Genomic DNA, 13,368 nt, shown 5'->3' on the forward strand with positions numbered 1-13,368 from the left:
TTAGTTGCGATTTCAGCGCTGTCCTGTGTCTTTCCTGCTTTTTGTCTTAGTCATCCTGCGCTGAAACTTGAAGATAGGGCCCGGGCTGTCATTTTCTGTCCTGATATTTGTGATAGTTGATATATATTAATTGCAGTGGCTCAGGCACTAAGCAATAACACAGAGGACAACGATGCCACTCGCAACTTATGACTTCGTTAAAGCTACGTGAAGGAATAGTTGAGAAAAACCCTCACACGTGTCACGCATGTGCAGAATCTAAGCTAATAATGACCAAGTTGCAGCAAACAGCGTCGCTATTCACGTGCCTTCCAAAAGATATAGCTCCTTAGCGGATGGTGCCACAGAATGACCACTTGACTTATTCACCGGTGTTCTTGATGATATGGTATGCTTCCGTATTTTCTCCTATAACTGTAGTACTGTTCCGGAACCAGATACCTGCGTTGTTGAACGATAGCAAACAGCCACTGTCTACACAACGATCATCCAAATATTTTCTGCCTTTCTTGTCTACATCTATACCTCTCCTAATCTAATATTTATACAACTTCCCGTCTGTCCCACATAAGACCGACAACATGAAAGGGATATTGGATAGAGAACAGATGTCTTGCGCGGTGCCTATCTGTTTGCATGTTGGTTGCCACATTCAAGGGCAAGTGGCGACCAGAAGGAAGCCGCAACATCTTACTGATCTCCATGTCGTTCGTGCTTTTGTTTTGTTTGTTATTGTGTTTTTCTATTAATTATTTTTCTGCGTTCTGCATTTCGGTTTGTCCTGCTTATTATTATTATTATAATATTGTCTCGTCTGCTACGCGGTGAAGGCAATCAAGACCGAGCAGTCGGTACTCATCGCCGCGTCTGCGTCCCCCTTTGTGCAATTTGTGCGCTTTTGGTCGTCACCAAGAAATGCGAGTAACTAGTTCCACTGTCGTCCCCTTTACTTTCGTGCAGAGTTTCAAGCCACTGGCCAATGGCAACTGAATCTCGGCTGTGACTAGCAGATACAGCCGCATTGAGTCGCAGCTGGACGCAGCAACACGCTGTCATCGAGGCCCGGCCTGCACTCAGCGTGAAGAGCGGCCGACCCGTGAAAGTAGGGTGACCGGCCGACCACAGCGGCATGGTCGCGGTGCAACTAGCCGGCAGAGTTTAGCGCTCCAGCTGAAACAAGGCTGTCCTTGCCGTACCATGCAAACTGCGGTTGGTGCAAGACTATAGGAGGAACGACGGCGATCTCTTACTTTCCTACGTCGACGAGAGGAATCTGCAGTGACAGCAAGTGACTCTTCCCTTCTGCAGAACAGACGGCCACTCGATTCCGCCAACCCCTCCTGTGCATAGCTTTCTTTCTGTTCCTCGCTTGACACCGGAACACGAGTTCAAAACTTGCCAACAGACATCGGAAGGGTGTCTTGTCACAACTATTCTCACTTATTGATATTGTAAAGCAACTGTCACAATAATATCTGCATTTAAAGAATGCAAACGTCCTTTCTTTGGGATGATATGTGCTAAAACGTAACTTGAAGGCCATGCAAGCCCGCAAATCCTTTTGCAACAATGAAGCACCTTTTAACAAGAGAGTTTGGTTATACAGCATGGCGGAATAAATTTAAAACTGCTAGGAGCCACTCTTATCGACTAGTTTCGGATACTCTTGCAGCAATTGCAAGAGAGAAACTCGATATATCCTGAGTCTCTCTGCAGGTCTTTTTCATGACTGAAATTGCAATCTATTAATATCACCAGCACCGTTCACAGGCTTCTTTTTCTCTAGAGAGTGGTGTGTATCTAGCGGGCAAGGCAATCTGAACGTGAGCTTTTGCCGTCAACCCCGTTCTCTGATAGAGATGACAAATGATCATTTTACGTTTTCATTATCAAAGTTTATAGAAACCTATAAATGATGATGCAGCAACAATTTGAAGAGCATGGCCAAGCCTATTCATCATGCCTGAAGTGGAAACATTTTAAAGATTTAACCGAAATGCAGCGTCGTGAAGCATATGTTGAATTTTTTATTGGTAATTGGGATGGAAGAATGAATATGACCTCAAGAGAAGGTCAAAGCACTAAAGTTTTTCTATAATACAGTACCTACAGCTTTGATGACAATATTACTACTTGTTGTTAAGACTGTGCATCAATATTGTTAAAATGACTTACTAAAGTCTAAAAAATATATTCGCCTAATAGAAGCGCGTACCAGCAAAAGCGTCGTGTTCTTCGATGATGATCTGGACAGAACACGTACACTTTTCTTTTTTCTTTCTTTTTTTATCATTAACCATAGTCAGTGCTCAATAACCGTCTCAGCAGATGAAGCTTAACTCACTGCAAGGGGAGTATGGTAGCGCGATTCAAAGACGGGACAAGAGAAGACACAAAGGGACACACACAGCGCTAACTTCCAACACTGTTTATTGTCGAAAACCAGGTCGTACTTATACACTCAAAGAACATGAGTCACATCCACGTGAACAGATTAACACATAGCGATACATTTTTGTGATAAGTTAGGCCATGCGCAGAAATTTCAGTTCTTTTTCAGAGAGAGCCAATGATGGTTTGCTAATACATGTATCTCCTAGGGCATCAATCTGCTCGGCTTCTATTATAGTTCTAGTGAGTTCGCACTTGTTTCTACCGGTAATGGTTGTTGATTCGAAGATAGGGGAGCAGTTATGTTGCTTACAATGAAGGGAGAGAAAGCCATCTGATACAAGTTTGTCGACTTTATTTTTGTGTTCGCGCAGTCTATCGTTTATGCATCTGCCCGACTGTCCGACGTAAAACTTCCCACACGATAAGGGTATACGATATACAATTGAAGTCTTACATTCTCTGAACTTCTTCCTGTGTTTAACTTGGCAGCTAGGGGCACTTATATACAGATAAGGGCACTTCGTATACCCTTATCGTGTGGGAAGTTTTACGTCGGACAGTCGGGCAGATGCATAAACGATAGACTGCGCGAACACAAAAATAAAGTCGACAAACTTGTATCAGATGGCTTTCTCTCCCTTCATTGTAAGCAACATAACTGCTCCCCTATCTTCGAGTCAACAACCATTACCGGTAGAAACAAGTGCGAACTCACTAGAACTATAATAGAAGCCGAGCAGATTGATGCCCTAGGAGATACATGTATTAGCAAACCATCATTGGCTCTCTCTGAAAAAGAACTGAAATTTCTGCGCATGGCCTAACTTATCACAAAAATGTATCGCTATGTGTTAATCTGTTCACGTGGATGTGACTCATGTTCTTTGAGTGTATAAGTACGACCTGGTTTTCGACAATAAACAGTGTTGGAAGTTAGCGCTGTGTGTGTCCCTTTGTGTCTTCTCTTGTCCCGTCTTTGAATCGCGCTACCATACTCCCCTTGAAGATGCATTACCAACAAGCCCACATTGCAACCCTCGTTAACTCACTGCATCCGTGCGGCCCAGCGTTTTTCTTCAGTGAGCGCTCTACTTCAGCGTTCTTCAGGTTTCAGTGAGTCGCTGTGGTTCATCCCTACAACTTGAGATTAATATTTTCGTTTCTGTAATAATTAATAAGTGTGCATTTTAAATTATTACTGCCAAGGCACCCTTCCGACCACATAATTCACTGCATTTGTATATTCGACATTTATGTGCCACAGTTGCTCACGTCTGCACAGTGCTCTAGATCATGTTCGTGCATGCACATGTGAAAATGCGTGCGCGTTTCCCGTTTCTTCATCCAGACACACCAAACCTCTAAGTCGTCCTACGCGTAGAACATAGCCAGTGTCGGAGGAGCAGGACCTAATGGCAACCACGTGACACGTCTACACACTTGGAAACATTTGCTACGGATGCTTCAGCGCTCGGACACTCAACTCTGTTGTGGATATTGCAACAGTGCGATCATCGACGTGAAACCAGGCAGCTTAGGTTTTATTTCATCTTGGTACTGCTAGAATTCCATCGCGATTGAGAACGGCAGTTTTCCATAGTTTAAAATTCATCTAGATCCATTCCTTTTGCAGTGTCTCTTTTTTTTGTGTCTCTCTGTTTGTTATGTGACGTACTCAGATTTCGCGTTCTCCTGTGTGCAAAGTGTCTGCGGACTGAGTCAGATGGGCCCGTTACTACAGTGCGTTCATGTCGATAGGTACAAGTGATGCTGAAAGAACACTTGAGCGCTCGTGTACTATGTTGTTTGTTAATATGCCACAGCCACTCAGGTCAACAACAAAAACAATAACTGCGACAAAAGGGGTGTGCTAAACAGCCCGCTATTCCAAAATTTCAGCTAAAACACAGCACAATCTCAGCAAGTTCTTTCGCGCATCACATGTGAGCGCGCAAAGATAATTTATTGCATTTTATTCCTGGGTGCTCTCCCATTAAAGTATACACGAGTAAACAGGTCGTTTGAGTTGCCTAAATGTTCGTACTTCCTTTGAGAAGTGGCATATCTCTCTCATTTGGTGCTGCTATTATTAAAAAGAGTGAGGAAAAGGACATACTTTCACCCTGGTACTTTTCCCACTCATCACTCTTCCTGTCTTAGCTTGTCGCCAGCGTGATGAGGTGTCGCTCATGAGATCATTCAATGTACCGTGTATTGATAACTGCGTGGCAGTGCCTTTCGGAGTGTAACATGTTAGTTATTTATTTTCCTTTCATCTCACTGAAGATAAACACAAGTGGCGGCTTTAAGAAAATGTGCAATCTACATTAGTTTTTTCCAGTTGTTACCCTTACGAAGCAGTTATGTGGTTGTTACAAGATAGCTTCCGTCATTTTTATGCGACCCGTAGGTGCTTTAGTAGCGAGTCTTTCTACCCGCCTTCTTGTTTTGTTCATGCTAGGAGAAAGCAGTCAATTGCGATCCAGACTGCGCTGCTAACATCGGCAATCGCACATTTACAGCTGTAAAATTAACCTTTCTCACATAATTTTTATGGAATGATCATCAGCATCACTCGTGATGGAGGCATTTGAACCAGTTTTCTGATTTTAGTTGATTCCTCGTTTCGTTGTGGTATCTCATCAGGGTGCAATTTTATAAAATTGCTGACATCGCCTGTCTTCTGGTAAAAAATGCTCTTCTTGGAAGGAGTTAATGCACATAACAGGGCATTGCTAAAAAAATAAACTTCTTCCCACTGTGTTCTCACTTTTCTTTGCGGTGCTTTAATTGGTTTGTGAGGTCGTTCAGTAGTTACGGATATTAAATTGTAGTTTGCCGCTCCGCAGGCCGAAATTCGGAGAATTTCCGTTGACTTATCAACACGCTTTATGTTTCAACTCAAAAAAGCACACACACACACACACACACACACACACACACACACACACACACACACACACACACACACACACACACACACACACACACACACACACACACACACATATATACATATATATATATATATATATATATATATATATATATATATATATATATATATATATATATTTATTTATTTATTTATTTTTCAAAAGTTCTATTTCCTTTCGATAATCGCGATCGTCTTCATGTGCCCCATAGCTCAATGCCATTATATGCTCCAGGACTTCACTAGCTCTACACCGCCTCAGACAATAACTTTACTTGGAAAGTTCGTATGCATACTATAGCAATGCTCACATTGCTTATAATAAGAGCGAAAATAGAGTATATCAAAGTAAATGTGCATATAAAACCGCAGGCCAGCGACAAGCATTAGCTGCTGACAAAGGGTGACAATAATTGCCAGATAATCAGCTGCTCATTGTGCATGTTACATAATATGAACATCTTTGTTTTTTCGAAATAGAAGGACTTGCATGAATCTGGTCACTTCTTTTTACAACGTGACGAAAATGTTGCGTAGTAACATTAACGCGCCATAACCTGTCTTGTGGCGGCAAGATAAAATGCTCATCACGTGTCGCTTGATCAACTCCTTCCCACATTTTGTAAAATGTTTCTTTCCGCGATTCAAGAATACTAATAAATACCAATTATTTATTACTAGCAATGAGCTCAATTCTATAGAAGAATCACTTTGATGCACTTTCTTAATCTCGACTCGTTTCTTCTCGCATTACTGTTCGATGTTTCTCACCTCGGAGTTACAAGGCGACTGAGACAAGGATGGAAATGAGATGTTGTCCTAACCTTTCTATCCCTCGTATTGCCTACCCAATTATTTGCAAAATGCAGGTACTTTCTTAACATGCTTCCAGTCATTTCTGACCCTTTAATGACTAAGCACCGTTTCCATATAAATGCAAACGAACCTATTGTCACGTGGTAGCGACGGCGAAGAAAGCAGACAAACTGCGAATGACGAAACTAGCGTTTTATTGGGCGAACCTGTGCCCTCAAAAACAGCCTACACTCAAAGTACAACGATAGCGGCGACAGCAGTCGGCAATCGTCGAAAATCTTATCAGCGGGTCAAGCGCATGGGCTTTCATATATCAGTCATCTAAGGCTCCTGAGTAATCGCTGGTGCCCGCGTGTATTCCCTAAAGTTATACACCATTCGCGTCGCGCATACATGAAATCAGATTACGCAAGGTCCGGTGATAACACATTGGATAGACTCACCGATAACTTTCGAGAAACGTCCGATACATGCAAGCGCGTCCTGCGCTGTGAGATAAAATTTGTTAGGCGGTGAAACGCGGATACCCGATAAAGATAAATAAGTACACGTGTCAATATCAAAATGGGATTCCGTTTGTAAACACACATTAAAGGCGCTATCACAACGCCACGTATGAGTTAAAGGGACGCTAAGAGAAAATGAGTTGAGCTAAGTTTTCTAGAAGGGGTGCTTCGGTCAAAGCATTGCAAATGTCCTGCCAGTCCCTCTCGCGGTTCCCTCAAACAGCGCGTCCTGCGTGATAAGGGAGCGCAACGCTGATGTTCGTTGAGCTAATGCTAAAGTAGTTCACAACACCAAGCATTCTTTGCACCGCTTGCATTTGGTATTTCGACAAGGCTCTTCACCAGAGCGGAGTTTGTTCTTATGCCTTTCCTGCTAGTAATGTCGCCCAAAAATGCGATTTCCTTGACGCCAAGTTGACATTTTGCCGCGTTAAAGGTCACTCCTGCACCTTTAGCCGCACTCGGCACGCTACGCAGTCGTTCGTCATGCTCTGCCCTAGTTGTACCCCAGATGAGCACATCGTCGGTTCATGCGCGAACACCAGGAAGGCCATCAAATATTTCATTTAGAACTTTCTTGAATACTTCGCTGGCGGAGGCAATGCCGAAAGGAAGCCGCAAAAAACAATAACCACCGAAGGGCGTTGCGAGTTGGAATATTCTGGATTACTCCTCGTCGAGAGGAATTTGATGAAACCCGGCATTGGCGTCTAAACACGAGAAGTATTTTGCACCTGTCAGCTACGCCTGAATGTCCTCTATACGAAGCATCTGGTAATGTGCACGTTTCAGGCTTTCGTTAAGTTTTCTCTGGTCAAGACAACTCTCAACTTTCCGTCTTTTTTGCGTACAATGACTGATGGGCTCACCCAGTCTGTTGGGTCGCTCATTTTCCGAACGATGCCCTCTTGCTCCTTCCAGTCCAGTTCGGCATGCAGGGGCTGCTGAAGCGACAGGGGCACTCATCGCGCTGGCTCGCGACGGGGGACGGCGTCTTTTTGCGGAGCATAATTCTGTGCTTTCATCGTATGTATCCAGTTCCTTCGAACAGTTGAGGAAACTGTTGTGCTACACTATTTGTGGTCGTGATCGCTTCCACCGCTCGTTGGATCAGGCCCAATCGCTCGCTACTATCGAGTCCCAAAATGGCTTGGTGGTTCTTTTTTACCACGAAAAGTTGAGCAGCCACCTCGCTGTCTCCGACTACTACTTTTGCTGCAACCACGCCGCAATATTTCATAAGCGCACCGTTGTACGAGCGAAGTGTAGCACCACTGAGCTTTAGTGCAGCAATACGTAACTTGCGGTGCATCGGGAAGGGTATGATGTTTGCTTGCGAGCCGGTGTCAACTTTGAACACCACTTCTCGGCTGCCAATCTTCGCCTTCACCCGCCAGTCATGATTGGTGTCACAGTTTCAACAGCAACGTTTAGCACTTCGAAGTTTCTTCATTCTGAGCCTCATTTACGCCAGTGGTTCTGCGGTAAGACGCGAAATGGTTGAGCCCGTGGCATGAGTGAAATGTCTTTCCATGCGTTGGGCATCGACGAGGGGCGTGTACCTGGGCGCAACAAGTACATCGGCTTTCAGGTTGTGGGCGTCGTTTCGGTAATTTAGGCGTATGCTGGCTTCAGCTAACTACGGCTACTTACGCCTCTAGCTTTCCTGTGTTCCAAACTTCGCTTTGACATGTTGCAGTCTCTGCCGTCTTGCACAACGTAACAGTCTTTTCACGCGTTAGTTTTGTGTCCCTTATCATTTTTTCCCGAAGCTTGGACAAGTTCGTACCCAAAACAATTTGGTCACGCACCATCTCATCGACCATGACGCCGAAGTTGCAGTGCCTGGCTTGTTTCTTCAGGTCTCACAGGAACTGCTGGAAGGGTTCCCCTGAGCTTGGAGGTGAGTGCGAAATATGTTTTTTTCATTGACATCGTTTTGCTGCTCGACGCAGTACGACTCGAACTTGGCGACCACTGTGTCGACGTCCTCCTTGCTTTCCCCCGTGGCAAAAGTAAAATTATGGAAGACCTCTAGCGCGTTTTCAGCCGCCAAGCTGAGAAGCTGTGCTGTTTTACCTCCGCTTGATCTTGGCTTTCCGGCGCACGACGCTGCTCGCCAAAAAATTTCAAACTTTTGTTTGAAAAGTCTCCAACTGTTATCGCCGTTTCCGGTGATGCGCAATTGTTCGAGAGGTCTGATGCTATCCATTCTTGCTGCCTGAAGTTGGCGACCGCCCTTGCTGCTCTCTGACGCGGGCAGCTACCCCGCTCCTGACACCATGTATCAACAAGAAACCGGGACTGCGGGCGGCACAAGTTCAAAGCACAATCCATGCGGGTTTATTGCCGTTCGTACATATATAGCTCCGTAGGGAGAGAAGGTTAGTGTTAACAATAGAGAGGGAAGTACGGCACGTTGAACAGGAACAGCCGATGATGACAGGCAGGCACCTGTGCTGATATGATACACTTGTGATGTCTTGTGTTTTACCCCCTCGCCCCCCTCACCATGTTTATAAGCGTGTTCTCTAGCAGTATTAAACGAGTTGTTGATTGCGCCGCATAGGTCCACGTTTTCTTCGTTTATGTTCGCTCTTTAGCTCTTCCCATGAGTGTAACACTAAGCGCAATACAATCATGAACGTCCACCAACTAGCCCCGTTCCTCGCTTTCCTAAATATAAGCCTACCTAGACAGGAGGAGTCTGAGAGCGGTGAAGTCTGTCCATGTACGTAGTTCGAAATGCACAACATGCATTACTATGTCATACAGGAAGGAAGTTACCTACATCAGAGGGAAGAAAATATGAGAACTTACCTAATTCACAATATTTTACTGTAGTTACAAAATTTTAATTACATTTCAAATATTTATAATTACTTTTAAAAATACATTTATTTTTGTATTTCTAGCTTTAAATTACATTTTCTTACTGATCCTTCCCCCCTAACAAACCGCTCTATGGTTCATAAACGCTGGGTTCTTGTCCAATTCCCCGCTGTGGGTGAATGCAATTATTTAGGGAAGAAGCCATGTAACCAAAACAAACTCATTCACTCCAGTGTGGCCAATGGCCCTCTTGCGTATGAGTTCAGTTCGATTTATTTCCTTGAGGGCTGCCATTTGAGAGGGTGTTACATAAGGGGTGGGATTACATTTCGAATGAGAAAAACAGAGAAGGTTATTTAACATTGAAGGTGATCAGTTACGCGTTTTGCAAAAGCAGATGATGAAGGCGATGTCATCGGGTAGGCCATTGCAGTCTGCAGCTGCTCTAAAACATAACCAAGCAGAAAACATAGTAGTGTGTTACTGCACGAAGGCAACTTGAAGTGGATGACTCGTGCTGTATCCTATGCGTGCTGTGGCTGTAATTACGGTGCTTGGTTAAGAGAAGAATTAAAAAAGAAGACTTGTGAAAAAGGGCGAGGCTAGCAATGCGGCGACAATAAGAGAAGGACGGTTGTCCGGATTATGCTTTCAGAGAGGAATTACTTACGTCTTATGAATATGAGGAATGAATGAATCGGGTGGCACGATTTTTAACGGTTTCCAATGGTGTGATTAGATACACTTGATGCGGGCTCCAGATGGCAAATGCATATTCTAATTTGGGTTTTGGAAGTGATTTATATGCGAGCAATTTAACTTGTGGTGGAGCAAGGCGGGGGTGCGCCTAAAGAAACCGAGTGCTTTGTTCGATGCTGAAATGATGTTACTAATATGGGTGCGCCATAATAAGTTGGAAGAGAAGGTGACGCCTAGACATTCATATGATTTTACTAGCTTAATCGATGTGTTAGAAATGGAATAATCAAAGCGAGATAAAATGTGACGACGAGCAAAATAAATTAGTTTACATTTGGCAGAATTGAGGGACATTAGCCAATCATTGCACAAATTTAGTACGCTGTCAGGATCTGTCTGAAGGATATTTTGGTCATGACAATTAGTAATGATGCGGCAAATGAAACAATCATCAGCGAACTTTCGAATACTACAGGAACAGGCAGCAGTAAGTCGTTATAACAAACTAAGAACAGGAGGGGACCGAGGACAGACCCTTGCGGATTTTCTGAGGTAACTGGGAGGGGTTCGGACAGGTGGCCGTTTAGGTAGACTGGCTGAGAACGATTAGTTAGGAATTCTTCAATCCATTTAACAATATCGGGATGCAGGTTGTGGGGTCTTAGGGTCTCACAGGAGTACCGACCACCGCGGGTTCGAGCTTAGCGAGCCACAGGGCCGCGTCAGCCGTCAGCCTCTAGCGCCGCTGCGCGCGAGCTCAGGCCACAAGGGGCTACCGAGCGACGCACGCAAGAACACAGTATTGCCCTAAGTTGATGGAAACCGTTTATTGTCTCCAACGGCACCCAACACTGCACGAACGCCCGGTCCCGGGACGGCGGGGAACCAAAGGGGTCCCGCACCAAGGGCGAAAAATACAGTTAGGGGCGCCTGTAGCACGTCGCTGCGAGAGCACAGGTTCAAGCTGGGACGCGCCGCTAGGAAAAGTCCCGGCGGCTATGCTACTTGCTCTCGCGATAACCAATGGACCAACTCGCGAGAGCTCGGGCAATCTCCTTCGGCTTGGGCCTCCGATGAGTGCGGCTCGGCGTGGTACGACCTCGCGCGAGCACTAGGCACCCGTTCTTCGGCTTAGGGTCGGGATAGGAACAACACGAGGTACGCGCTCCCGCATGGGCAAAGGCACCGTGCGTGAGCTCAATCCTAGTCATAAAGGTGTCGGCAGACGAGAGGGAGCATGTACGTACCGGGTGCTGTCCGAAGGAGGAAGAGAGCCGCTACCGTCACGGCAGTAGCCACCAGGGGCCGCTTCGTGACGTCACTAGCTCCGCCCTCACCGCGAACCACCGCGAGTGGAGCGCCACCGCCAAAACTAGTTCGGAGCAAGAACGACGTGGCTTTAAGAATCGCAGACATGGGTGAAATGCGCCCGCGCAATGGCGCGTCGAATTCCCCAAATCCCCACAAGGTTCAACTTCAAAAGCTTTAGTAACAGACGACGGTGAGGAACCTTGTCAAATGCTTTCGCAAACTCAAGAAAAATGGAGTCAGTTTGCATGTTACAGTCAAGATTAGTGTGCAAGTCGCGTAAGGATAGCGGTTGTTGGGTTTCGCAAGAGAGGCCCTTACAAAATCGGTGTTGGGAATGATGAAAAAATTCGTTACAGTCCAAGAAGTTCATCATTTGTGAACTGATGACGTATTCTATGATCTTGCAAGGCACACTATAGTTAATGAAATGGGGCGGTAATTCAAGGGTGAGTCTCTGTTACCTGATTTGTAGACTGGAACGACCTTGCTCGCTTTCCGGTCAAATGACATAATTGTCGAGGAGGGTGACTGTGACAAAAAGAAACATAAATATGCTGCGCAAATTTGTTCCAGGTTTTTCAGCAGTTTCGAATTGCTAAAGTACAGAGCAGCTGACGATGAAAACATCATTTTGGTAATTATGGATGAAATGCCTTTTTCGAAGGTGACAGCCGGCATGAAAATTTATAAGTTTACGGATGGTGACTGTGAAGACGCGACAAGTCCAGTAGTGAAGACAGATGCGAATGTGTTGTTAAATATTTTTGCACAACCATGGTAAGTAACTGCCTCGTGCGAAACGTTCATCAGTGTTATATTGGGAGGATGCGTAGGATTTAAAACTTGCCAGAGTTACTTGGGATTCCTGATTAGTAGGTTTGGTAAGTCGTCGTGATAAAATGAGTATTTAGCTTTACGAATTGGAAGTAATAGAACTGTTCGGCTTCGAATATTTTCCCCATGTAGCAGGTATACGAATCAATCGTTTCTTTTTGTTTTCGAGTTGTTTTAAGCGCCGGGTAAACCATGGTTTATTGTGATTAGTGTGAAAAGTAACCTTCGAGATAAACATAGTAAGATGGTTTAATTTGTTCTTGAAGATCAACCAATTTTCATGAATTGAGCGAGTGTAAAAAGCGGATTCGTATTGGAAGGAAAAAAGGTGTTGCGGTCTCAAGCTATTGCATTATAGTCGCCCTTATCCTAGAGGCGTATTGTTTTATTGGATGTTGGTTTTTGAGTCGAGGTAAATGAATATAGAGCATGTAAGACTTTGTAATCACTAATTTCAGGGAGGTAACTGATGGATGATAGATTCTGGGGGCTATTGGTTAGTATCAGATAGAGGGTGTTTGCTGATCCTCGTGATGCACGAGTTGATTGAAGACTAATTGTGTGAGGTTACAATTTAAACAGACATCGATGAATTTTTTCTCTTCTGCATGACATTTTAATCTGGAACTAGTTTTGTTTTGCCAGTCAATGTCCGGATAGCTAAATTACAAAAAATAAGAATGCGCGAATACGGATAAGTGGAAACAAGTTTATGAATGGCATTATTCAGATGACGTGGGAAGTCTTAGCAAACGCCAAGCAGCGCTGTTACGGGGGAGCATGACAGATGAGCCACAACGATTCGATATCCGATGCGCCGTTAAGAACAGAGCGTGATACACCCCGATGAATTGCATCAAAAACTGCGCTCCCCCCCCCCCCCCCCCTTGAACAATTTCGATTGTCTCGATACACGCGAAAATTGGGTAAATCATTTAAATTACAGCGTCCGTTACGTCTCTGTTTAGCCAGGTTTCTGTTAGTATGAGTATATTGCTCTTGGATGACGAAATGATGTTCGCGATGTTAGCGAATATTACA

The 13,368-nt window shown here is 44.6% G+C and overlaps 1 protein-coding gene and 1 long non-coding RNA gene across 3 annotated transcripts in view; one reads left to right on the top strand and one right to left on the bottom strand.

Moving 5' to 3' along the window:
* The window catches only part of LOC135896262 (protein turtle-like), a 594,776-nt gene extending 593,019 nt beyond the window's left edge, over positions 1-1,757 (top strand). For both annotated transcript variants that reach the window (XM_070537869.1, XM_065424615.2), the window contains one exon: positions 961-1,757. In XM_070537869.1, the coding sequence (XP_070393970.1) occupies positions 961-990 (30 nt within the window). In that variant the 3' untranslated portion in view covers positions 991-1,757. The remainder of the gene's footprint in view (positions 1-960) is intronic.
* Positions 1-13,368, bottom strand: part of LOC139059432 (uncharacterized) — a 350,104-nt gene that overhangs the window by 321,039 nt on the left and 15,697 nt on the right. The window lies entirely within an intron of this gene.

The sequence above is a fragment of the Dermacentor albipictus genome, chromosome 4 (genome assembly GCF_038994185.2).
Source record: "Dermacentor albipictus isolate Rhodes 1998 colony chromosome 4, USDA_Dalb.pri_finalv2, whole genome shotgun sequence".
NCBI lineage: Eukaryota > Metazoa > Arthropoda > Arachnida > Ixodida > Ixodidae > Dermacentor > Dermacentor albipictus.